The following is a 27,335-nucleotide window of genomic DNA, read 5'->3' as shown; positions in this document are numbered from 1 at the left end:
AATGTCATTTTTGATGTTTGATTTTAGGTATTATAAAGTATTCTTATGAACCTTAATGGCAGTAGGCTCTGGCAATAGGACCTTTTAAAAATTGTGTTTATTTCCTTGAGAATTTTGTTTTATGTACTTTTAAAATTCATCATTGGAGCCATAGTGGCACAGGCCTGCAATCCCAGTACTCAGTAGGCTGAGGCAGGAGGATCCTTGTGAGATAGTAGGCTGAGGCAGGAGGATCTTTGTGAGACAGTAGGCTGAGGCAGGAGGATCCTTCTGAGATAGAGGCCATCCTGGGCTACATCATAAGTTCAAGGCCAGCCTGGACTGAATAGCGAGACTGTGCCTCACAAAACCCCAAAAAGTCACCACTGCCAACAGCTAACGTTAATGGAAGGGAGTACCTCTTTGGTACCTGCACAGTTTGAGGAGAGACCCAGCTTTTCTTGAGGCAGAGGCAGCGAAACCCTGCTCATCTTCCTCACCATGTTGACCACAGCCTTTGAAGCTGCACTATAAATATGTCAGTCAAGATGAAAGATTTCAAGTCAGAGATAACAACAAATCCATCTTACACCTGCATTTCACCAGCCAGATGGGTGGTACCAGCAATTAGGGTGTCACCTGTGTGAGGTGGGGTGTGTCATTGGTCGCAGCCATTAGATTCCCACTTTGCATGCTTAGTGACGTTGCCACCGTTGCCGTCCTAGAGCTAATTTACTCAACTTGATCAAACCGGAGAGCAAAGAAACCACTGGTGTAATGAATGCATCGACTTAGGCTTTCCTGAAAAGGAGATTTTGTTTCATTTCATGTCCTCATATACCATCTGGGTATGGATTTTAAGAACTTAACCAAGAATTCTTTATGCGTATGTATGGATATTTTTCATTCTGTAGTAAGGAATTCTTGTTTCCTTTTAATGTTACATAAATTCCAAGTAGGTGACTTAGTAAAGATTTTATTTCTGTGGTCATTGTAAGATGGGTCTAGAATTTCTTTTCCTCTCTATTTTTTCAGAGCTAGGGATGATACCCTGGGGTGCTCTGTCATGACCCATATCCACAGCCCTTTTTATTTTCTGTTTAGAGACAGAGTCTCACTACATTGCCCAGGGTGGGCTTAAACTTGCGATCCTCCTGCCTCAACCTGCTGTGAATAATCACACCTGGCTGGCTTTGAAAAGTTTTATGAAATAGTCCCAAGTATGGTATTTTACATATGAGGACATCTTTAATCATTCAAAGAAAGGGAAAAATAAACTTCAGCACAGCAAACTTTATAATTATTTTTAAACTTTTGAAAATAACAGTTTATTCTATATTTCTTAATCATATTTTTTTGCTTTTAGTTTATAGAGTAAATTTGAGTAATTGTTTCCCTAAGTATTTAGGCTTTTAAAAATGATAAACAGAGCCAGGCATGGTGTTACACATCTGTAATCCCAGCACTTGGGAGGCTGAGGCAGGAGGATTGTTGCAAGTTCAAGACCAGTGTGGGCTACAAAGTGAGCTCAAGGCCAACCTGAGCTGCATAGTGAGACCCTGTCTCAAAAAGACAAAATAAATAATTAAATTAAATTAAATTAAAGTGATAAGGATAGTTTTTATTTTTTGTATCTGTTTCTTTTTGTACCCATGAAATGGCAGTCTTTCCACTTTGCATTAAGTAACTCATGGGCTCTCAGTTTTGACAGCTAACTTTATTGCAGCATAATGTGCATGTAATAAAATGCTTCCATCTAAAGCTTGTATGGAAAAAAAAGTTTATATGTTGATGAATGTTGAATTTATACATCCGTTTACTCATAACCATGGTCAACAGAAGGACAGTCCTGTACCCCACAAGCTCTTCTGTGACCTCCGCACCTGGCCCTAGGACTCAAGTGGTCTGTTTAGTCACTCTAGTATATTCTAGTGTTTCATGTCAGAGAAATAACGGAGTAGTATTCTCCTGTCTCTAGCTTTTTCCAGTTATACACATTGAATGTATCCCTATTCATTCCTTTTGTTTGTTTGTTCGTTTGTTTTTGGTATTGATACTCCATTGAATAGATAGTGGCTTTTTAAAAAATCTGTTTTGCTCATTAAGAATCTCAGTTTTTGAAGCTGGGCATAGTGGTGCATGTCTGTCAACCCAGCACTCGAGAGGCTAAGGAAGGAGGATTGCTAGGAGTTCGGAGCCAGCCTGGGGATAAAAAAAGCCAGTCTGGACTCTACACAGTGAGTTTAAGTTCAGTCTGAACTACACAGCAAGACCCTATCTTAAACAAACAAATGAAAAAGTCTGAATTTCTGTTGTAAAATAAAACCTATACATAAAAGACATCATAGATGATAATGTTTGTGAGCCTGAATACTGTTAATAAACAGCCTTACTTTCAATCTTGGAAATTTTCTACCCAGCCAGATTTTAAAAAGTAATTGTACAGCCAGTCATGGTGTCACACGCCTGGAATCCTAGCACTCAGGAAGCTGAAGCAAGAGGGTTGTTGCAAGTTTGAGACCAGCCTGGGCTGCAAAGTGAGCTCAAGGCCAGCCTGAACTGCATAGTGAGACCCTGTCTCAAAAAGACAAAAAGAACCTAAAGACAAGCAAATACCAAAAAGTAATTGTAGGTACAAAAAGTACAGTTTTGGGGGCTGCGGGTGTAGCTGAGTGGTAAAGCCCTTGCCCAGCATTTGCCAAGCTTGGGCTCATTCATTATTCAGCATCCTACAAAAAAAGTGTTTGTTTTTGTTTCTTTTTTACTTTTTATATTAAGCTGTAATAAATGTAACTGTTTCTGTGTGATGTTTATCATTTCCTTTAAAAACGATAGCATATCATTAAAAGTTCGTTCACTATTCTTGTTTAATTGTAGGGTAATTAGAATTCTGTTTTCCTCTGAAAATGCTAACGCCTTCACGGTGTGCTCTACAGCGAAGATTTTATAACGCTTTTCTTTTCTGCTGAAATTGTCCTTGGACCTCATTTCCCACACTGAAAGAGATTACACAGAAAGTTTCTTTTTTTGGTACTGGAAATTGAACTCAGGACCTTGCACTTGCCAGGCAGGCGCTGTGCTACTGAGCTGTATCCCCAGCCCCAAGGAGGTTCTTTTTATGGCCTTAGAATGTAATAGAATTGGGTGTCTAAGAAAGATAGAGCCTAGACTCTGAATTAGTTGAGCCTGACCTTGAATCTTGATTGCACCATCCAGAAAAAGTCCTTTGGCCTCTTGGAACCTATAGAGAGCCCTTCCCAGTCCTCCTCACAGCCCAGGAAGTTTCTGTTTGTAATTCCATGAAAAGTTACTTGAATTCTGGTGAGTTAATTCCAGTCTACCACTTCCAGTGCAACCCACAGGGAGAATAAAGACACTAAAGCATATTTGTAGTTATGGGGAGCCAAGGGGTCCTAAGTCCAGCCCTGATGATCGCTATCCGGAACCAAGGCCTATACCCAGGACAGAAGCCAGATTTTATTCATTTGTGAAGAGGGGAGTGGCTTGAGGGTGAGAGACTGTGAGAACTGCGCAACGCAGCTGAGTGCCATGAGCTGGGCGAGGTAGGAGGCCTGAAATCACCTCTGCAAATGCAGAGAGGATATACAAAAAGAGTAACCTGTATAAGACAATTGCGATAGTATCTAATGTTTTGGGGTCGGTGCTTCAGCTCTGATGTGTAATCTTTGAAGCCCCAGGAAGTCATAGCCTCTCTTCCCGAGGCTCATCCCAGCCGACAGCGTGTAGCACTGGCTCACACATCCCGCCTCATCCCACTCACTCGAGGGAGCAATGGGGGCGGGTGTCCAGGGAAACACGCCTGCCATCTCCAAAGGTTACCGTCAACACCTCAGCTAGACCAGTATGTATCGCTAAAGTCAATTGAAGAGATAAGGAAAAGTCCCAGCCAGCTCAGTACATATCAATACATGGAAATAGGATGAGGCTCAGCCAAAACGGAGGCAATTGCTCCTCTTTTAAGGAGCGTCGCCTAGGTGGTCCTCTGCAGGAACCATCGTTCGCTCCCTAGATAATCAGAACATGAGATTATTCAAGTGTTGCCCTGCACAGTATCCCACATAATCGTGTTGTTTCCAGGAAGGCTGTACTGACTTACGGCACCAGTAACCAGTGTCTGTATGTCCTTCAGCAAGTCTTTATCCTTCAGAAATTCCTGCTAGTGTCATAGGTGCGACCTCAGATTTACTCTAATTCATACAGATTTGATTTCCAGGAAGGTCAGCATTGCTCTGTGGAGTTGCACGTCCTCCTGTTTGCTTTTGGGGTGCAGGACAAGCACTGCACCCCTGAGCTACAGCCCCAGCCTTGCTCTTCCTCCGGGGAGAAGTGCCAGCTTGGTTCTCGCTGCTCCAGTATCTTTCGGGAGGACTTGTAATCACATTGCCTGCGCTATTGTTTGCCCTTTTTCGCTTTTTCCCTGTAGACCTGCGGTTGTTTCCTTTCGCAGTTTTTGTCTCTTCACAGTCTGTCCCGGTCCCCTGTAGTCTTTGTGTGGGTCCAGGTTCTCTTTGTAGATCATTTTCATCAGGATGCCCAGCAGTGTTGTGCTTGGCTTTGTGTGTTCTTTTTCAGAACCCTTTCCCTCACCAAACTTTGGCTCCAATAGAAACAGAATGAATCTTAGATAGGATTCAAACCACGCCTGGTGTGAGTTATTTAAATACTTATTATTGCTAACACAGTCCTGTATGCATCTCTCCAAAACCACATTATGTTACCTTCTATACCCAGAGGCTAGGACGAGGTCTTACAAACCCTTTCGAGAAATTAAAGAGATGTGTTGAGTAGGGGAGACGGTCCCGATCTATTCAGATTGCCCGTCAGTGTCTTATAAAAATAAGAAAAGATGCTCACGAGTTTCTGATACAAAGTTTCATTCTGCCCACTTGGCTTCCAGTTGCCCAATAGCCAGAGAGAGAAGGCATCCAAGTTTATACTGGAGCAGTCTTGAAGTATTGCACACCCTTCAACCCAAATATCGGTATCTCACGCCCAATTTTTAGGCCAAGAAAACAGTGATGGTTATGCGTTGATATCTGTAGAAAAGAAGCATTTGGTTCCCAACAAGACACTGGCAAACAGTGCACTGAATCATGAGAAACAACACACGCTGCAACCCAGCAGACTTCCTCCCGCCAATGCAAGCGTGAGGGCTACTGCAGCAGAGCTTGCTTGGAAGCAGAGCTGTGTTTCACAGAGTGGTCGTGCCTGGCCCTTCCCTGGCACTTTCTGTCTGCTGTCCTGCATCTCACCATCGAGCCACTGGTCCTGCACCTGTTTTGCATTTCCTTGGAACCGCTCCTGATAGCGCGATTGAGTGACGACCCTTCCTTTTCCCCAGGTTCCTTCAGTGGTAAAGGACTGCTTAGCACTAAGCTCCTCCCTTTCCTTCCAGACGGCCCTGGAGGTCATGCAGTTCAGCAAGGACGAGGTCCGGGAGGTGCTGCGGCTGCTGGCCGGCATTCTGCACCTCGGCAACGTGGAGTTCATCACCGCAGGGGGCGCGCAGGTCTCCTTCAAGACAGGTGAGGTGGCTGCCCGCCCGCCTGCACCTCCACCATTTCTACCAAAATGAACCCCAGGCTGGTGACGCTCTGCTCCTCCACAGAGCTGGGCTGGAGCGCTGTAGAAGTATTTCTTTCTTTCCTTCCTTCATTCCTTCCTGTCTTCCTCTCCCTTGCTTTTTTCTGCCTTCTCTCTTTCTCTCCCTCCCTCCTGCACCCCCCAGGGTCTTCCACACCACAGTCACATAGCCCCCCACGGAGCTGCACCACCAGCTCCTGAGTGGCCGCACCTAACCCTCATCTGACGGGAGATGTCAGTCAGCCCAGGGCCACAGCGAATGCAAAGTCATTGGTGCATCGGAATGGTCCTGTGTTTTCATCCTCCCCAAGAAACGAAGAAAATGCCCCAAAATAAGTGGGACTGCGAGCAGTGTGCTTGGATGTAGGAAACCTGTGGAACGGAGCTGTCCTACTCCGCAGTGGCAGCGCGTGCTGGTTAAGATGATGAGTTTTGCAGAACGCTAGGTCCCTAACCCCTGCTGCACCTCGGATGCTGCCTGCGATTTCATCCCCGTGCTGTGGGTGGCTTCCCTGCCCAGAGCGCGGAGGTTGGTGCGGAGCTGACGTGAGCGAGTACACTTAGAGCTGTGTCTGTCGTCGTTTCCCACAGGGAGTTATTTCATAGCTGGATTTCGAAAGCTTTCCAGAAAGAAGCACTAGGCGTCGTGGTCGCAGAAGCTGGGGCATGAGCTTGCAGGCTTCGCACAGTTGGAGAGGAGCCTGGTCTGTAGCTCAGGGATTCTCAGATAATTGATCCACCGAGTACCTCTCCAGAGTCTCAAAAATCTTAGAACCCCCAAGACTTTTTGTTTATCTTGGCTATGTCTGTTTGTATGTGCTAGATTAGAAATTTTTTTTTGAGACAAGGTCTGGCTATGGAGTTCAAGCTGGTTTTGAACTCGCTATGTAGCCCAGGCTGGCCTTGAACTCATGGCAGTCCTCCTGCCTCAGCCTTCTCAGTGCTGGGATTACAAGCATGCACCACCACACCCAGCCTTGTATTAGAACTTAAAACTGAACGCTGTTGGAACTTTCCATGGTAGCCTGTGCTGTCTCCTGGGCCAGGCACAGCGTGTATTTTTTATCTTTGTTCTCGCCCTCCGGTTTTGCTTACTCTGCCCAAGCTCGCCCTACAGAGCCGGTTTCTCCCCTACTCTTCACTTTTGCTTTGCTGAATAAACTTTGCCACTGCTTTAAAAAAAAAAAAAAGAAAAGAATTTAAAACTGAAGCATTTAGAAATATTCATTCACTCATTTAAAAGTAACCATAATAAGCAAGGCATGGTTGCACGTGCCTTGATCCTAGCACTCAGAAGGCTGAGACACGAGGAGTTAGAAGACTTCCAAAACAGAAAAATGTCAGTAAGAACACAGACATCGTCTTACCTTTTGGCAAATTTCTTTAGTACTATCTGTGAATATCGTCCCCCATCTCTGGTGGCATCTTAGGGACCCCTAGGAGTGAGTGCCCACTCACTGCCAAACACAGGGTTTTTGTATGCTCCTGACCTAGGACCCACTAAGAGGTGAATAATCCGCTGCTAAGATGTGTGTTCAGCAAGGTGCGCTCTGCTCCGTGGTGCTGCCATGTGGCTGACCGTGGGGCTGTGAGGCTGTGGGTCCACCTTGCCTTCCTCTGTCCCCAGCTCTGGGCCGGTCTGCAGAGTTACTTGGGCTGGACCCGACGCAGCTCACGGACGCTCTGACCCAGAGATCCATGTTCCTCAGGGGAGAAGAGATCCTTACGCCGCTCAGCGTCCAGCAGGTACACACTGTGCGCTGCACGGGTCTAGAAGGAAGCTCCTGGGCTTGCGGAGCTGCGCTGGGATTCACAGAAGTAACTGTACTGAACAGTTATGGCAGCTTTGGCAGTGGTTGAATGTAGACAACATCCAAGATTGCGGAATGGACAGCCATTCCTAGGCGAAGTGTTGCGTGTTTGCTAGGACAAGTAACATGCATGTCACCTCAGTTGGAGTCTTGATCCTTCCACTTGTTCTTGGGAAATGTATCCAGTGTGCCTCAGTTTCCTGCTCTGTAAGACAGGGCTAATTATGAGGTATGATCAAAATATACAGTGAACGTTCACGTTTAGTAATGTATTACAGTAAAAGACACATTGCAGTGAATCCTCCCCACTTCAAACACTCGTCCCATCTGTCTGGCAGCTTTCTGAAGCAGTTCTGGAAGTCCTCTTTCATGAGTGTCTTTACAAGAGTTGATCAAAAATATGGTGACTGCAGCTGCCACATGCCATCCTGCACAAAGGCAGGCCTGTGAAACGTCACGGTGTGACCTCATCCACCGTAAGTGGCACTGTGTGACTGCTGCTCTTCCCAAAGTCAAAATGACCGTGGAAATAAACACTGTGAGTCACTTCAGGCTGTCCAACAGCCACACAGCACAATCAAAGATACCCGTGAACAAGGACTTCCAAAACTGATCAGAAAGGGGCCAAATGGTAGAATAAACGTGTTCAAAGCAAGGGGAAGTAATTTGAGGGGGATTCGTAGCAGTGTCTTCTACTGTCATAAGTTTTTAAAATTTAATATTGACTGTAGTTTTCAATCACCACATACGTAGATTCAGAATCTTTCATGTAACTGAACGTACACAGTTCTATTCCGAATCCTGATATTTAAAGGAGTTGTGGCTGAATCTTACTAGAACGTTAGTGAGTTCACACTGTCTTCAAATATCCCCGTGTTCCCTGACTTCGCCAAGGATCCTGGGTCTTTCCAGGGACAACATGTCCCTCGGAGGAGTGGGGCAGGGTCACACTTGCCTGCCAGGGGCCCTGGTCACCAGGACTGTGTCGCTTCCTGTCCCACAGGCAGTGGACAGCAGGGACTCCTTGGCTATGGCACTTTACGCACGCTGCTTTGAGTGGGTCATTAAGAAGATCAACAGCAGGATCAAAGGCAGAGATGATTTCAAGTCTATCGGCATCCTCGACATCTTTGGATTTGAAAACTTCGAGGTAGGCTTCCAAAGCATGGGATCTCCGCATTGTGCTCCGGGTTTAGGCTGCTATCAAATCAGTCTTTTGAAGCTGGTTATGGTGGCGCACACCTGTAATCCCAGCACTCTGGAGGCTGAGGCAGCGGGATGCTACAAGTTCAAAGCCAGCCTGGGCTACACAGTGAGACTCAATCTCAAAAAACCAAGTGAATGAATGAATGAATGAATAAATAAAATCTCTTGAAGTAGACATTGACATTTTTCTCTGCAGATTGTTTTTTTGCCTTTTCTTCACTTTTACATGTCGCAGGCCCAAAAAACACTGGTTGAATATTTTCCCGTCTCAGGTTAACCACTTTGAGCAATTCAATATCAACTATGCAAATGAGAAGCTCCAGGAATACTTCAACAAGCACATTTTTTCTTTAGAACAACTGGAATACAGCAGGTAAGGGCCCAGAGGGTTCTGTTCCAGCTTCTTAAAAAGTCAGCCGCTGGGTTAGGTAGCGGAAAGCTGTATTTTCATTCACGTGACCCTTCTTCAATCTCTGCAGAGAAGGCCTGGTGTGGGAGGACATTGACTGGATAGACAATGGGGAGTGCCTGGACTTGATTGAGAAGGTGAGGGGCCGCCGCCCAGGGTGCTTCCGCTCCAAGGGTGTCCAGCTGGGCTGAGTCATGTTCATGGGAACAGAATAACTTGTGCGAACTCGCACATCAAAGATGTGAACATTCAGAAGACAATGGATCATTTGGAAACAGAGATGTAAATGTGCAAAGATGAATTTAAATACTTGGCTGCTCCCCGCCTATTGTCTCCTGGAACGGGATAGGGATATTTAAGAACCCAGTGTGTGAATTAGCTGCCCTGCGATTCCACTTCATCACAGAGCCTTTCGGGCCGCGCAGGCAGGACGGTAGACCTCCAGCTGTGAAAGTTGTAGCCACTGCATTACAGTGGGTCTCATGATCTAAGGATGACTCATAGAGAATTCAGTTGGTTTCCTTAGGGTGTATCATTTTTTTCTATCCAAGAAATCACCAGGGAGTGGGCAGGAAAGGTGTTCTCAGCAGTTTGAAAGACCTGCGTCCCACGTTGAATCCATTCAGGCTTCTCCTTCCCTTCTCTAGAAACTTGGCCTCCTGGCCCTCATCAATGAAGAGAGCCACTTCCCGCAAGCCACGGACAGCACCTTACTGGAGAAGCTGCACCACCAGCACGCGGTACGTGGAGACCTGCCCGGCCCTCGCTACGCACGAACAGCAGATCTGGGGATTAAGATCCCATCCAGGATGCCAGGTCCTATGAGCCTGGTGCTGCCGCCGTGTTCAATGTTCTCTCTCAACTCAAAGCTTTTCTTCCCTCTCCTGACCTAAGCTGAAATAAGTCACATTTCTCTGCTCTTATTAGATCTCAGTTGAATAAGGTTAGATCTGGGGGCCGTGGTCAGACTGTGCCCGTTTATCTTAGGGGCGCAGAAGGGACCACTCGTAAGCGCTGGTCACAGCACAGTTAAGAGGCGGGCGGCTCCGCGCGCGATCTGTGCTGTGGCAGCCACACGTCCTGCAGCTGTTTGCTGTCCGTTGTGTGTGCTTTTCTCTCTTTTTTTTTTTTGTTTTTTTTGTTTTTTTGTTTTTCTCCGGTACCGGGAACCGAAGTCACGACCTTGCGCTTGCCAGGCAGGCACTTTTGCCGCTGAGCTAAATCCCCAGCCCTGTGTGTGCTTTTCTCTAAAGGCAGAGGGAATGAGTGAGTAAAATAAGGTGCATTTATTTTGTTTTTATTAGAATAACCACTTTTATGTGAAGCCCAGAGTCGCCGTCAACAATTTCGGAGTGAAACACTACGCGGGAGAGGTAACGTCTTCGTGCCGCGCGCACTGGTATTCGCCCCTTTGGTCTCCAGACAGAACAGAAGTTTGAGAAGCCTTTGAGACAGGGCCTGGCTTTGTAGTCCAGGCTGGCCTTGAACTCTCTCTGTAGCCCAGGCTGGCCTCGAACTCGTGGGTATCCTCCTACTTCAGCCTCCCAAGTGCTGGGATCACAGGTGTGGGCTTCTCACTTTTATTTTTAAAACTAGGTGCAGTACGATGTCCGAGGCATTTTGGAGAAGAACAGAGACACCTTCCGAGACGACCTGCTCAACTTGCTAAGAGAAAGCCGGTATGTCGGTCTCCTGTCTGTAGCAAGAATTAGAATGTATGCAGATGTGCTTCACTCATAAGCATGAAACCAGTCACTATCACGAAGCACTCACTTTCGTATCTCCTTTTTCAGGCGTTATTTCATTGACAGAATGACTTGAGCTGCAAGTTAGTAATAGCAGCACCAGCTGCCTTAGAATTCAGAGCTGAAATAACGGCCTGGCCATGCTCAGCTGTGCAGGCGGGAGATGGCGGCTGCAGTGGAAGCCTTCCGTCCGCCTGGCTCCGGAATCTAAGCTCTTAACATTTCCAACCTGCTTTCTTCACTGCAAGCTGAGCTGTGTGCTACTTCCGGCCTTCATTTTCCAGAATCCGAATGTCTCTTGTTAGCATAAGGGATGTGAAGAAGGTTAAACAAGTGTTAATTCAGCCAGAAATAGAGATATGCATTACCCTTTCATTCGGGAGTCAGCATTTCGCACCAGTAAGTCAGTAGGTACAGGAAAACAGGCAGGAACTTTTAATGGTGAGTTTTGCCATTGTGTAGATTGAATCAGGAAGGTTCCTATTCTTAGGAAGATTTGTGAAAGGGAAGGAAAAAGCCCTTGGCTAAACATTTTTGATACCGTGTGGGGCCCAGCTTGAATGTGTGATAAATAAAGACTTCGCATGTGAGGAAGGAAGCAGCACGATTGTTGAGGAGCTGTGGTGTGCTGTGAAATGTGAATACCAGGTGACCATGCTGTCGTTTAGAAAGCTGTGAATCGGGGCAAATGGAGCGAGGCGGACGTGTCAGCTGAGGCCCTCAGAATCTGAAGCGTTTGATCTTTAAAGTTGTTTTACCTCTGCTATGTGAGGAGTCCGCTGTTTGTAGCATTATCAGCTAGTTCCATTTGTAGATGAGTTGGCAGACCCGTAAAAAAAACTAAAGAATGTTTTAAAAATACCACAGCATGTGTCTATCTGAGCTCTTAGGTTAAGAGGGGTGTATTTAGATAAAAGCTTTGTACTGGTTTTTTTTTTGTTTTTCTCCGGTACCAGGAACCGAACTCACGACCTTGCGCTTGCCAGGCAGGCGCTTTTGCCGCTGAGCTAAATCCCCAGCCCCTGTACTGGTTTTAAACAGAAGCAGTTTCTTACATGACCAAGCCTAAAGGTCTGCAGGCCTTTGTAGGACTGCAGGATTGAGATGGGCAGGTTTTGGGGGTCCTATGTCAGGCACTTTTGTGATGGAGGTGACAGGCTGCTGGCTTCCACCTCCCGGGCTTCACGTCTTTGACCATGAACGGAACCCAGGCTTCTCTCCGGGCATCAAAAAGCGTCCCAGCCTGGGCAGCCTAGCAAGAGCCAGTCTGCAGAAAGGACTTGGGGAGGTATCAGAGTGCAAAGACCTTAGGGTTCGGCCTGGTGCAGAAAGTGTCCCCGCTTTCCGCAGCGGCCCTTGGCAGTAGAGGTTGACCATGCAGGACACATCTGGGAGGCGGGGAGGTGGGATTGGAGCCCCTCGCCCACTGCACCCTGCCAGCACCGTTTCCACGCTCAGCTGTCGGGTGCCCGGGACTCCTGTGCCCCTGATCCACCTGCTGTCCATACCTGCGCTGCCACTGCCGCGGCCTCGCCCAGCTGTGCTTGGACAGCTGCGTCTGTGCTGAACGTGGACAGGCGTTTGTCTTGCCCTTGTTCTCCAAGTGACACAGAGTGACCGCTGTCTCCTTAGCATATGCGTGGTGTTAGGCATTGGAGAAAATCTGGAGATGGTTTGGGGTGGATGAAAGGTGGTGTTTATGTACTGCGCAAGTACTGTACCGTTTTATTTATTTATTTTACTATTTTTTAGCAGTGTTGGGATTGAACCCGTCTGCTTTGCTATCTCACACTGTGCTACATCCTCTACCATTTATATATTTATTATTTATTTACATTTTTGATTGATTGAGACAGGGTCTCGCTGTGCAGTTCAGGCTGGCCTTGCACTCACTGTGTAGCCCAGGCTGGCCACGAACTCATGGCAATCCTCCTGCTTCGTCCTCCCAAGTGCTGGGGTTGTAGGCCTGCACCGCCCCTTCTGGCTTAACTTTTTTATTTTGAGACAGGAGCTCACTAAATTGCCCAGGCTGGACCCGCACTGTAATCCTCCTGCCTCAGCCCCCTAGAGTGTTAGAATACGGGCGTGTGCCACTAGGCCTGGCTCACTACACCATGTAATAAAAGAGGCTTGAGCACTGTGGGCTTGGGGACTCACAGGGTGCTGGCTATCGCATCTCCAGGCGGGGAGATCCAGGCTTTGGACCCAGGGGTGCTCTGGGAGGCCGCCTGGACCGCTGTGCTTCCCTGGGTTCTGCTGTGCGACTGCGGGTGCCCTCGAGTCTGGCACGGCTTCCTGTGCCTAAAGCTCTTTGGCAGAAGTTGCTCTGCAGTCTTGGACGCAGTCCTGGTTCTCCCAGCCCCCACTGAGCTGCTGCAGCGTCCAGTGGGAAAATGTGCCATAATTACAGTCGTCGCGAGCATAATAGGCGGTGCGCAGCCTCACAGCCCGCTGTCCTCGCAGGTTCGACTTCATCTACGACCTCTTCGAGCACGTCTCCAGCCGCAGCAGCCAGGACACCCTCAAGTGCGGCAGCAAGCACCGGCGGCCCACGGTCAGCTCGCAGTTCAAGGTCGGTCTGCAGGGCTGCGCGGCACGGCCCTCCCATCGTGATCCTCAGAAAGGAAAGAGGAGTTGGGTGTACCTGAGGTCTAGGAGAATGTGTTTTCTTTCACGTCATGCTTTTAAAATAGTGACTGCTGGGTGCAGTAATGTATACCTGTGTTCTCAACTATTTGGGAGGCTGAGGCAGGAGGATCACAAGTTGGAGGCCATCCTGGGCTACATAGCAAGACCCTGTCTCAAAAAGCCAAAAGGGGGGAAGAAGCAAAAAAAAACGGGGAGGGTGCTGCAAATGTAGCTCGGTGGTAGAGTGCACCTGGATTCCATCCCTAGAGCCACTAAACAAACGAAAATAAACAGTGTTTCGTAAATATACATTTGGGGTTTGGTGGTGTAGCTCAATGGTAGAGCTAATGCTTAGCATGTGCAAGGGCCTAGGATCAGTCCCAGCACACGCACGCGTGCACACACACAGAATACATATGTGTACTTACACTTTTCCAAGGCAGATGAAAACATGTAGACTTTTTTGATTAAATAAGGGATAACTAATTCTAACTTTGAAATAACAGAGCTCCTTCCAGTCTGCTTTGCTCTCTCGGATTATTCTCCCTTGTATCCAGACAGTCGTGTGTTTCTTGTCAGATCTGGATGCTGACATTCTTCCTGGCTGTGTTCACAGTATCACAACTAGGATTAAAGGCCCAGACCCTGTTGAAGTGAGGTCAGACACACTGAGCATAGTGGCACACACCTGTAATCCCAGCACTCAGGAGGCTGAGTCAGGAGGATCTGTGAGTTTGAGGCCAGCATGGGCTGCATAAACCAGAGAACAAAGAAAGAAAAACTGAGCTCTTCCCCTCCCGTGGAGACATCTGGTCTCTGCGAGTTTGGCCGTGCCAAGCTGTCTGGAGGCTCTGGCCCCGGGGCAGAGGAGGAATGGAGGGGTTGGAAGGCTCTGGGCGGCCGCGCAGGCTGATGGCGCAGGCAGAGCAGGGTGCTCCCTGGAGCCCTGGCAGGGAGGGCACAGGAGGAGGCTGTACCCCTGCAGGAGCCCCGGGCACCAGGAGGGTTAGTGAGGAACTCATGGAGAGCAAATTTTAAATGTGAAAAGTGAAATTGGTGTCCATTTTAATGTTAATTTCTGTGTTAAATTTCTTTTCACTTTCTCCATTTAAAAAAATTTTTGGTGGTACCAAAAATCAAACTCGGGAGTATTCTACTACTCTGCTGTATTCCCAGCCCTTTTTACTTTTTCATTTTGACTCAAGGTCTCACTGAGTTGTCCAAGTTAGCCTCGAATTTGTAACCCTCTTGCCTCAGCCTCCCCAGTAGCTGGGATTACAGGTGGGCAGTACTGTGCCCAGCTCCTTACTATTAAATTAATTAATTTAAGGAATTCCTGGTGTGTCTTTTTAAGGTGCTGTTATATTGGGGTTTCATAATATGCTAAGTATTTTGCCCTTCATTATGGATACTGAAATATTGATGGAAGGATTCATAGGATGTCTGTCTAAACTTTTCATTTTCTGTCTATTTATTTGCCCAGAGCCTTCACAGTGAGCTACATCCTCAGCCCCCTTTTATTTATTTTGAACAGGACCTTGCTAAACTGCTAAACCGTCCAGACGGGGCTTGAATCTGCGCTGCTCCCGCCTCAGCCTCCTAGAGTGAGCACAGGCATGCGCCGCTGTGCCTGACGTAGTGTTTCTGAGTGGAACACTGAAATCTCTTAAGGGTGTTTTGGTTTGTGACAGTGGCTTTCATCAAATGCCACTCTCTGAGAGGAAGTCCTGAGTGAACGCTGTACGTTAGGGAACAGTTGCAGTTGCACTGAAGTGTCGCTTCTTTCACCTTGTTTCCTAGTAGGATGACGTTAGCATGTCAGGCTGTCCGGCTTGCCTTCCGCGGTGTGTCGTTTTGCTTGTACTCGGGGTGCTGAGAAACGCAAAGCCTGACAGAACAATCTGCTCTGTCTCTGCCAGGACTCCCTGCACTCCCTCATGGCGACGCTGAGCTCCTCCAACCCTTTCTTCATCCGCTGCATCAAGCCGAACTCGCAGAAGGTGAGGCCGCTCGCGGCGCCGGCCGGCGCTCCCAGAGTTGGTGGCTGAGTCCTTTCATCATAGATGATGGAAACAGTGTGATTGATATTCGTGTGGCCTGGCATTAAATGAAAATCCCGTCGTCCTCTGCGCCTGGGTATAGAGAGCCCTTCCCGGTCCTTGTCACAGCCCAGGAAGTTTATGTTTGTAATCCCTTGAAAAGTTATTGGAATCCTAGCGCGTTAATTCCAATCTACCACTTCCAGTGCAACCCATGGTGAGAATAAAGACACTAAGGCGTATTTGTAGTTGTGGGGCGCCAAGGGGTCCTAAGTTCAACTGGAACAAAGACCCCGACCCCGGGCCAAACCGCGGTTTTACGAATTTGTGAAGAAGGACGTACCTAGAGGATGAGTGACTGTGAGAATGGCGGAAGTAGGTCAGTGCTGTGAGCTGGGCGAGGTAGGAGGCCTGAAATCGCCTCTCCAGTATGCAGAGAGAAGGATATGCAGAAAGAGTCATCTGCATAACACAACTGAGATAGTATCTAATGTTTGGGGTCCTGCTTCCGCTCTGATCTGTGATCTTTTAAGCCCCAGGAAGTCGAAGCCTCTAACTGGAAGCTTGATCCTAGTGACAGTGTGGAGCATTGGCTTTTCACCCCACGGCTCACACAAGGGAACAATGAGTAGGGGTCGGGGAAAACACGCCTGCTATCTTCAGAGACTACCATCAGCACCGTGGCTAGACTGATACCATTGCTTAAAGCCAGTTGAAGGGATGAGGAAAAGTCCCAGCCAGCCCTGTGCACATCAGTCATAGAAATAGGGCCAGGCTCAGCCAAAGTGGAGGCAATTGCTCCTCTTTCAAGGAGAATCGCCCGGGGGTCCTTAACACCTGGGAATCTGCTTTTGAACAGTGCCATTAGGCTTTAGGGGTAGGGAACCTATCCTAAAAATAAGCCCTGTGACACTGGCATCGTTTTCATTAAGATTTGGAATAAAATTCATGGATCCAGCACCAAAGTGCAGTATAAGTGGAAAAAACATTGCATGTGGGTTTTTCTGGTTGTTTATTTATTGTTTTCTGAGATGGGGGTGCACTGTGCAGTCCAGGCTGGCCTTAAACTTACTCTGCAGCCCAAATTGGCCCTGGACTTACAGTGTTCCTCCTGCCTCAGCTTCCCAAGGACCTGCTGGGAAATTTATTGGTTTATTTTGACACTGGCAGTTGAACTCGGGGCCTTTGCACTGAGCTACATCCTCAGCCCTTTATTTTTATTCTGTGACAATGACTGGCTAAGTTGCCCGAACTGGGTTTGAATTTAAGGTGCTCCTGCCTCAGCCTCCCAGAGTGCTGGGATTACACTTGCTTTGCTTTATTGTTAAACATGACAAAGAGAATTTAACTAATTGACTGTAACTAAGTAGAAGTGCCTCAAAGGTTGTCTTAGTGTCTACACTGTGTGCTTTTTCATGTCCTAATTCATTTAGAAATAACATGAGCTTAAAAGCAAGGAGCCACCTAAATAAACAAACAGCAGCCGCACTTAGGTAACTGCAACAGGTGCATCTAGCCCGAGTGAGTGCCTTGCCCTAAGGTGCTGTTAATGAGTTAATTTGGGTGCGAGACAGGCCACAGTATAAATTCAGGACCCCCTCATCTTAAGGGACAAGGACGGACGAGATGCCTCCTCCGTAGGAAGAAGACGAGAAACCAGACTGGAACTGTGTCTGTGAGACTGAGCGGCAGGCGACTTTGCTGATGCCAGACCTTACTTCTCTTTGATTAGTACGCGTTTGCCATTCGTAGCGATCGAGTTCGTAGCTGGACTTTGTCGCGGTACATGATCTATCCTCGTTCTTATTTTCCATTCCCCTCCCCTCCCTTCAGACCTTGTTTCCCCTCCTGTGTTACAAAAGTTGTTTCCATTTTTTCCCTTCCACTTTTTTAAAATCCCTTTTCCCTTCCTTCCCTCCCCTCATCCCCCTACTTTAATGTGCTCCTCCTACTTCCCGTTACCTGTGCTCCACACGTACGCGTGTGTCGGAAGCCTCACCCCACAGGTTGGAGGCACGCCCCGGACATGTGTGCAGCCAGGTTCATAGCAGCACAGTTGATAACCGCGAAATCTTGGGAACAGCCCAACGCCATCAGCAGATGAATGGACGGGGAAGGTGTGGTATTTATACATAATGGAATATCTACCCCTCTGCCATACTGAAGGATAAACTTGAGATGTTTTTAGGGACATGGATGCATCTCAAGACTATAATTTTAGACCTTACTTTGATATTACAGTTGTCTTTAACTTAGTGTTACGTTGCGTCCTCATTTACGGTTCCCATGTGAATTCATAAGGACCACAGTACTGAATCCTTTCTTTCAGAGGCCCAATTGGGCATCTCTTTAGTAGAGAGTAACTTAGTTTATCACTGTAACATGAGGTGTGATGGAAAGAACTTGGCATCTAGCTTGGCTCGGTGGTGTACACCTGTAATCCCAGCACTTTGGGAGGCTGAAGCAGGAGGATCGCCTCACCTGAGCAACTTAATGAGACCCTGTCTCAAAAATTACAAGCAGCTAGGGAGGTAGCTTGATGGTAGAGAGCTCCTAGGTTTGATTACCAGGACCAGGGGAAAAAAAGAAAGAGAGCTTGGCATTTGTATGACATAAAGCAGCCAAGACTGCTTTTAGGGGCAAGATCTGTAATGACTTAATGTCTACCATTCAGGTGGTTTAAAAAGACACATCTTCCATTGTTCAAAATTTATGAAAATGTGCAGCTACCAAAGCAAATGGCAACATGAGCCGTACATAACTGTTTTGGACACAGTGTCGAAAATGCACAGTAAGGGGCCGGGGATGTAGCTCAGCGGCACAAGCGCCTGCCTGGCAAGGGCAGGGTCCTAGTTCAATTCCCGGTACCAAAAACAAAGAAGAACAGTAAGAACATCTCCTGTGAGCTGGTTTACGTTCGCCTTGCTGTGCATCTCAGCCTGCTGGGCAGTGTTTCCCCGACTCTGTCCTTGGGCTTTGCGTCTTCCATGTAATGCAAGCAGCCGCTCAGTGCCTTGCTAGCGTCTGTCTGCTTTTCACAAGGAGGCCGGCATCCTTGTTTCATCCTGCGCACAAACACATCTTTTCCTCAGCTGAAGCCCGGGGGCTGGAGTGCATCACACAGCGGAACAGTGGAGCGAAATCCAGCACTGGCAGAGCTGCCGCCCTCTTAGAGTCCGAGAGGGGAGCACACCCGGGCCTTGGCATTGGGGAAACAGAAGCTGCCGCCTGAAAACGCAGTCTCTGGTGTGTTTTGTTGTGGATCTTGGATGGCATGGAGTTCATTTTTCCCTGCAACCCTAAAAGCTTTTGAAATTAGACCTGTAGGAAAACACTTCTGCAACCAGAATATTGAAGAAATCCTCTTGGTGGTGTTCGTTTTCCGAGCTGAGATCCGATTGTGCCCGGTAGCTTGGACACACTTTTGCACTTTACCAAGCGGCCGGTTCAGCTTGGGTTTCCATTCCGCACTGGCACCCAGCTCCTCCCATCCCCCCAGCCCTTTGCCAGGACGCTGAAGTGTCTCTCGGTTCATAAGTGCCAAGATGCTAATTAGAATTTGCTGTTTCAAGCGCGGACCCCATCAGCACGCTTAGGGCTCCACTGGAAACATTGGCCTTTCCCTGCTGAATGTTTCCTGGAAAACTTATCTCCAGAATCCTCATTAGCCAGGGGAATCGAGGCTCCTGCCTGTAGTCACAGCACTTGGGAGGTGGGGGCGGGAGGATCGCCGCAAGTTCAAGGCCAGCCACGCTACAGCATGAGACCCTGCCTCAAAAACAACAAACAAAACAAGGAAGAGAACCCTCATTCGGAGTTCCTTACACACTGTCTTTAGTCCACAGATGAATCCGTGTAGAAAGTCTGCCGGGCCGTGCTTGCCTTCTGCTTCCCTCTGGCCTCCTGTTCACTTCCGGGCAGCTCATCCGGGAATGGGGGGAGGTGGTATTGAACACCAGTGATGGCCGGTGTTGAGTGCGTCATGGAGGAGCAGCGGTCATGGGCTTGGCAGAGCCTAGAGGGGGTTTTTGGAGATTCTGTGACCAGAAGAGACACGAGTAGCAGCTGTGAAGCCTGCAGACTAGAAAAGTGTGGCATCAGAAGAAGGACCTGCGTTTGTGCTTTCGGGACCATGTGCAAAGCGGACACAGTGACCCAGACAGCTGGGTCTGAAGCACAGCCTGCCTCCTTGGCCAATGTTTAAACCTCAGATTTAACCCTGGGCATTTGGGCCTAAAATAGCTGAGAATACTTATGGGGTTTTATTAACTGGATACTTACGGTGTAGCCCAGGCTGACCTCAAACTCAGGGCAGTCTTCCTGCCTCAGCCTCCTGAGTGCTGGGAGTATAGGTGTCCACCACCTTGCCTGGCAGTAGTTGGAATGTGTTTTTGTTGTTGTTGTTGTTTTCTGGTACCAGGAATCGAACTCACGACCTTGCGCTTGCCAGGCAGGCGCTGTGCCGCTGAGCTAAATCCCCAGCTCCTGCATGTGTGTTATTGTTTTTGTTTTTGTTTTTTGGTGTGTTTTTAAAATCTTATGGGAAGGAGGCTCTTAACTGAACTGCTGGAACACACACATCAATTCAGCACATAATATCATGTGGCCTTTTTATAAACAGCCCCCACTAATCTTGGCTGTCGTGTCTGAGGCCCGTCACAGCCCTGTTGGGAAGACCTCCCTGCGCCAAGTGACAGAGGGGTAAGAGCCTCCCCTCTTGACAGGAGTCTGAGTACTGTGGAGGTGGCTCTCCCACCGACCTTATCCTTCCCAGAGTTCATAGAGGGGAGACGTCTCCATTAGGGCACCGGGTTGGCAATGTGACGGTTGAGCTTTTCCACAGTGACTTGCCTAGTCAGGCAGTGGCAGTAACTGGCCCTTCACTGAGTATCGGATCCCAGGAAACCTGCTCTGCTGTCTCCTCAGAATCCCCCCAAGGGCCTCCACAGCCTGTGATCTCCCCGGCCTGCCTAGTACTTTAGCAAATAAGTTCTAGTCAGAAAAGTCTCTCATTAACATTCCTCAGAAAACCCCTGAGGAGGTTCAGGGCAGAACGAAAGAAGGGAAGGGCTGATAAGTATCAGGAAACCTTCCCAGTGTGGTGTGGGAACCGGGGAATAATGAAGTTCCGGGCTTGGGATACAAGGAGGCCCAGGCCCATCAAGGCCGCCCCCTCCGTGGTGCCGACCCTGTCCTTGCCGCTCTGCCTGGAAGTGTGGTGTGTTAAGGACTTGGGTGTGCAGAGGGAGACAGACACCCTGGATTCCTGCTGTGTCCTCTCTGGGTTTGCACTTGACATAGTGATGCCCTGATGTCCTGGGACAGAGGTCACCTTTATCTCCCTGTGGCTGGGCTGTGGGGAGCCTGAGCCCCCAGCAGCCATGAGGAGGAAGTTGGTCCCGGAGGGAGTGGGGGACGTGGCCACACAGGGAAGGTGTAGCCTGGGCCAGGGAGGGGCAGGTGGGACCCAGTCTCAGAGCTGGAAAATGGGATTGAGCTCCAGCACCAAGCCTGAGCGGCACAGCCCGCTGGGCTTTGTGTGCTGGAGATCTGGAGGCACCACTTCCCCTGCCCTGAGGCAGGAGCACATGCACTGTCTCCATCTTTCAGGGAGTTAGTTGGGAACATGTTGGTCCTGAAGTAAAAAGTTCTGATAATGAGGCACAAGTCCTCTTTGACCTTTTAGTCCTGTTTCATTTTTATATCTTTTGCTATTTCCTTTTATTCTGATTTGGGCTCTTCAGATTTCTTTTTAATAGTACATATCAATTCTACAGATGGATGAGTTTCGTTTTGAAGGATTCACGTGTGCACATAACACACTCGGATGCGTCATTTGTCCTTACCCTCACTGACCTTCCTGGATGACCCTCCAGGGCCGCAGTCCCCAGCCTATGGGGCACCTGGGACTGGAGTTGTGGAAAGAAGGTTTTGCACAGACTTTGGGGCAGTGGTGATGGTGGTTTCCGAACAGTTCATCGCATTGCATGTCTTGTCGGCTCTGATTAATACACCGTGCTCTCTGTTGTATCACACTAGGTTCTCGCGCGGAGCGGGGAGCTTCACTGTCCCACACGGGTCACAGCGGGCTTCACGCTCCAGTGCGAGAACCTGAGACAGCCCCGATCTGACAGGCAGCGGGGCTCAGGCGCTATGAGGAGCAGTGCTGTGCATGCAGATATTCTCCCCCTCCCAACAGGCCATCTGCAGGCGCCAGTCCTTGCTCTTCCCCTTCCCATATTGTGAATAAACATTCTGCATGTACTGGACCTGACTCGGGCGCCTCTGGCCTCTGCGTCTGCTGTGTGGGCTGCCGTGTGCTCGGGAAGCTCCGAGCTGCTCATAGCATCCTGGAGACGCTTCTGAGCTGAGTGCCCCGGCTCTGCCAAGCCCACAGATGTCCGCAGAAGCGGAAGCGCACACCTGCTGCTCTCGGGCACGATGCTTGCTTATTGCTGAGCTCTGCGCTGTACGAACTGGAAGCGATCATCGTCTACCAGAGGTGGACGTCTTGCTGTTCTGTTCTGGTGTTTCTGCCCACAGAGTAGATTTCTGTTTCATGCATGAATCTGTAGCGTAGTAGCTGGTCTTGCTGTCCAGGCAGGGTGGAGCCCAATGCTTCTTGTATGCTAAAAGCAAGTGCTCGCCACTGAGCTGCACGTCCATCCCCGGCAAATCCTGTTTTGAGGACTTAAAAGGCGCCTGGGCTGGGTGCATAGTTCCCAGAGTGGCCTGAGTTTGTGAAGATGGCGTGAAGAGCCATGCTAGACTCACCCCCGCCAGGGGCTCTGAGGTCTGCAGGGGCTGGAAGGACAGTGATCGCCAGTTACTGAAGCTCTATCTGCTCACTTCTTTTCTTTTCTTTTTTGTTTGTTTGTTTTGTTTTTTGGTACCAGGAATCAAACTCAAGACCTTGCGCTTGCCAGGCAGGTGCTTATGCCACTGAGCTATATCCCCGGCCCTGCTCACTTCTTTTCACTGTCACACAAAGGAGTTACCGTCCCTCTTCCCAAATAACCTATGAGGACAGAGAAAGTGCTCTTTCTCTCCAAAGCCAGCCTCTTTCCTTTCTTCAAGCCCTCCGTGTAGTAAAGGTCTGACTTGTGGTGAACAAAAATCTGCATGTCTGCCTCCTTGCCTTGGCCATTGGAGATTCAAGGGAAAACGTCAGCTTTTGACTCCTCCGAGTGTGCAAATATTTATAACTGCTCAGCACCAGTACCAGTTCCTCCTCCAGTAAATAGCCCCACGAGCCTAATTGGTCTCTGGGTTTTTATTTAGACATCAGCAGTGGGTGCTGGACTTCCCAGGGCTCTCCTGGAGGAAGAACTGAGTTGCGTAGACCAATGTTTCCCTGCTTGTTTTCCTTTCGCTTCACTCTTTCCTGTTCTTCCTGTGTGGTTGTTTCCCCAGGGCCACATCTACCATGACCACCTGTGCCTTCTCATCCCATGAGCCCCTGGGTTATCTGCAGAGCCTGGTTGGCTGCTCACCTGTGGACCAAGGACACAGAGTACAGCTCTGCATTCCTGCCTAGATGCCTCTGGGTATAGCACAGAGTTTAGGAAATCTGGCATTTTATGGTATTGGTTCTACCTATTCAGGAACACAGCATAGCTTTTGGTTTTTTTGTTTTTGAGATAGGGTCTTGCTATGTAGTTGTAGTTCAGGCTGGCCTTGAACTCACTGTGTAGCCCAGGCTGGCCTCAAACTCACAGCAGTCTTTCTGCCTCAGCCTCCAGAGTGCTGAGATTACAGGCATGCACCACTACACCTGACTTTTTTCCATTTTCTGATATCCACTTCGATCTCCTTTTTCAGACTGTACTTTTCATTGTAGAGGTCTTTCACTTCCTTGATTAATTAATTTCTAAATAGTTTATGTTTCTTGATGCTGTTGTGAAGGATACTGTTTCCCTAATTAATTCTTTGGTCAGTTTGCTGTTCGTATACAGGAATGCTCTTGATTTTCTCAGTGTTGACTTGGTATCCTGCTACATTAATGAATTTGGCTAGTAATCCTAGGAGTCTCTTGGTGGAATTTTGGGGAACTTCTATACAGAGAATCATGTCATCAGCAAATAATTGTCATTTTACTTTTTCCTTCCCTAGCCACGTCCCTTTTATTTCTTTCTCCTGTTTGATTGCTGTAGCTGATGTTTTGAAACAGGAGTGGTGATAGTAGACGTCCTTGTCTTGCTCCTGATTTTAGAGGGAACGCTTTCAGCTGCTCTCCATTTAATACAAGATAGGCCATTGCTTTGTCATAGATAGCTTTTATCAGATTGAGGAAAAACTTTCTATTCCTATTTTCTTCATGGTTTTTATCATGAATGGATGTTGATTCTGTCAAATGCATTTTCTGCATCTACTGAGATGACCATATGATTTTTGTCTTTGCTTCTGTTTATGTGGTATGTTACATTTATTGATTTGTGCATGTTGTACCATCCCTGCATCTCGGAAATGAATCCTACTTAGCGTTGATGTATAATCTTTCTGATGATTTGCTGCATTTTATTTGCCAGGATCATACCGTGGATTTTTGCATCTGTGTTCATTCCTCTTTTTTGGATCCTTTTTCAGTTTTGGACTCGGAGTAATACATGTTTCCAGGAATGGATTTGCGGTACTGCTTCCCTTTTGATTTCATTCTCTAAACTTCTTGTAGGATTTGGCAGTGAATCCATCAGGACCTGGGCTTTTTTTTTTTGGTTGGTAGTTTTTTTATTACTACTTCATTTTCACTGACTAATATTGGCTTATTTGAGATTTTTATATCTTCTTAGTTAAGCATTGGTTGTTTATATGTATGTGGAATTTATCCATTTCTTCTGAATTTTCCATTTTCTTAGAGCAGAGTATCTCAAAGTGATAACCTCTGGAATTTGACCAAATCCATTGTGATTTTGCCTTTTTCATTTCTAATTGCATGGATTTGGGTCCTTGTTTTGATAAGATTGGCTAAGGGTTTGTCTACTTTGTTTAATCTTTCAGAGAACCAACTCTTTGATTCATTGATTCATTCTTTAACCAATTCTTTGATTCATTCAATCCTTTGTATTTTTTTTAGTCTCAATTTCATTAATTTATGCCCCAGTCATTATAATTTTCTTCCTTGTATAAGCTTTAGGTTTGGCTTGTTCTTGTTTTTGTAGGACCTTGAGATGCATCATTAGGCTGTTTATTTGAACTTGTTCTGTTTTTCTGATGTGAGAATTCACTACTAGAAACTTCCCTCTCAGGACTGCTTGCATTGTGTCCCACAAGTTCCAGTATGTTGTCCTGACATTATCATTTGAATGTAGGAACTGTCTCATTTTTTTCTGTAACTTCATCTGTGACTGATTGATTATTCAAGAGGGCATTATTTAATTTCCATCTGTTAGTGTAGTTTCTGTGCTGTCTTTTGCCATTGGTTTCTAGTTTTCTTTATACTATGCTCTGATAATATGTATGGGATAATTTCAGCTCTTTGGTACTTACTTAAGCATGTGTTATAGGATAGAGTGCAGTCTCTTTTGGAGAGAGTCCCATATGCTGCCGAGAAGAATGTGTATTCTGTTGTTAGGTGGAACACTCTACGGATATCTATTACATAAGTCCATCTGTTCAAAGGTTTGGTTCAACTTTGATATTCCTTTGTTAATTTTTTTGTCTAGTCTATCTGTCCATTTGTTACAATGGGGTATTAAGGTTCCCTATTACAAATGTATTGGTGCTTATCTGATTTTTCATGTCCATTTGTATTTGTTTTGCAAATTTGGGTGTGTCAGTATTTGGTGCATATACATTTATAACTGTTAACTCTTCCTGTTGAATTGTTCCCTTAACCAGTACATAGTGACCTTTTTGGTCTTTTCTAATCACTCTTGGCTTGAAATCCACTTTGTCTGAAATTAGGATAGCAGCTCCTGCTTTTTTCCAGGTTCTTGTTGCATGGAATATTGTTTTCTGTCCTTTGATTTTTAATCTGTAAGTATTTTTCTGAATTAAATTTGTTTCTTGTATACTGTATGTTATTGGCTCTTCTTTCTTGATCTGTTCTGTCTGCCAATCTTTTGACTGGAGAATTGAGACCATTGGCACTGGGAGTTACGACCGAGAGGTTTTGACTCATTCCTGCTGTTGCATTATTTTCCTGATTTCCTTATTTTCCCCCTTTTGCTGAGCTGCTCATCCCTTCAGCTGTATTCATTCTGTTTGACTTATTGACACTGTTCATGTCATCGTCTCTTTATAGGATATTTTTGAGAATTTTTTATAATGCCGTTTCAGTGGTCGTGAATTTCTTGAGGTGCTTCTTGTCATAGAAATAACCTTCGTTCTGCATCAATTTTAAGAAAAAATTTTGCAAGATACATAAGTTAGAGCTGGAAGTTGTTACCTTTTAGGGCTTCATTCTAAGCCTCTTGGGCTTTAAGGTCTGTGTGAGAAGTCCAAGATGACTCTGATGGTCTATCCTTGTATGTGATTCGTTGTCTTTCTCTTAACAGCTTTTAAGCTTGTGTCCCTGTGACTGACCTTTGGATCTTTGAGTATGAGAAGTTCTCTTTTGGTCGTGGCTATCTGGGGTTCTGCATGCCTCGCTTATATATATGTGTTTATTTCATATATGTTTATTTTTTTTTATTGGGATTTTTCTGCCATTATTTCTGTGAACAGGTTTTTTACACCATTTGTGGTGTCTTCTGGTTTTCCACTTATTCCAGATACTCTCAGATTAGTCTTCCTCACGTCATATAGCAGTTGTTGGATTGATTTTTCTTGTTCTCTCCTTTTTTAAGGTGCCTTTGAGGAGTTGGTCTTTGAGGCTATTGTAGTCCCCTAGTTCTGAAATGTCGTAATATTGGTTGATCCTGCTGCCCGTACTGTCAATATGATTTTTAATTCACTGGATTTCTGACTGAAACCTTTTCATGGACTGTAATTCTTTGGTAAACTGGTCATTTGTATTTTGTATCATGTTGTTTAACTCAGGTAGCTCTTTATTAGTGTCTTCTGAGGGCTGACTTCTATTATCTGTTTATTTATATCGTTCCTAATCTTGGTGAGAATCTTTCTGAGCTGTTTTCTAACCTCTTCTGCCATGCTTTCAAGTAATTCATGTGTGTGGCTTATATTATTTTGCCCCTTGGATTAGCTTCGGAAGACCCGAAAGCTTTGGGAGATGTTTTGTTGCCTTTTCTTCCCTTCTCTGGGAATGTACTGTAGTATTCTTAGTGTCACAAAGACAATCTGAGTGTTGGCTTACTGAGACATAGCAACATTATGTGACCCTGTTAATATCAAGTGAATCACGTAGTAGTATTGCCCAAGACAAACTAGATATTTTGTTTTGTTTTGTTTTTTGTCTTTTGTGAGACAGGGTCTCACTATGCAGTTCAGACTGGCCTTGAGCTCACTTTGTAGTCCAGGCTGGTCTTGAACTTGCAATAATCCTCCTGTCTCAGCCTCCCGAGTACTGGGGTCAAAGGTGTGCACCACCACCCCCAGCCCAAACTAGATATTAACATACCATAAGAACCAATTGTGTATCACCCTGAATCCTAGAAAAGAAATCAGCAATTATGATGTAAACATTAAAGCAACCCAGGTAATGATTCACAGCTAGTATGTGTAAATGCAACAGCTATATTTCTGCTAAAGTAGGAAAGAATTCAACAGTAATTTTACAGAATTAAGTATGAAGATTAACAAAGCTTTATGGTTGTCCTATTAAAGACTGAGGGTTTAAGAACAAGTGGGATGCAAAAGGAAAACTTTGAAACATTAAACTATGATATCAGAAGGAGGAGAGAGAAGTGGTACAAAGTGTCTTATTGGGAGTAGGAGGATGCTGTAGGATTAGGTAAAGGTAAGACAAAAAAAACTAGCACAAAATAGAAGATAAAAGAGGGAGAGTAAAGAAATT

The 27,335-nt window shown here is 46.7% G+C and overlaps 1 protein-coding gene across 1 annotated transcript in view; it reads left to right on the top strand.

The window, feature by feature from the left end:
* Positions 1–27,335, top strand: part of Myo10 (myosin X) — a gene marked incomplete in the record, with an annotated part of 159,551 nt that overhangs the window by 69,803 nt on the left and 62,413 nt on the right. The window contains 10 exon segments of the mRNA XM_005386137.2: positions 5,396–5,525; positions 7,211–7,329; positions 8,398–8,544; positions 8,873–8,973; positions 9,080–9,146; positions 9,657–9,749; positions 10,314–10,382; positions 10,606–10,688; positions 13,218–13,326; positions 15,302–15,382. Coding sequence (XP_005386194.2) covers positions 5,396–5,525; positions 7,211–7,329; positions 8,398–8,544; positions 8,873–8,973; positions 9,080–9,146; positions 9,657–9,749; positions 10,314–10,382; positions 10,606–10,688; positions 13,218–13,326; positions 15,302–15,382 — 999 coding nt within the window.

This window comes from Chinchilla lanigera, unplaced genomic scaffold (assembly GCF_000276665.1).
Source record: "Chinchilla lanigera isolate Chin_1 unplaced genomic scaffold, ChiLan1.0 scaffold00025, whole genome shotgun sequence".
Classification (NCBI taxonomy): Eukaryota; Metazoa; Chordata; class Mammalia; order Rodentia; family Chinchillidae; genus Chinchilla; species Chinchilla lanigera.
Note: the sequence above shows the minus strand (reverse complement) of the source record. Positions and strands in the feature narration are given on the sequence as shown.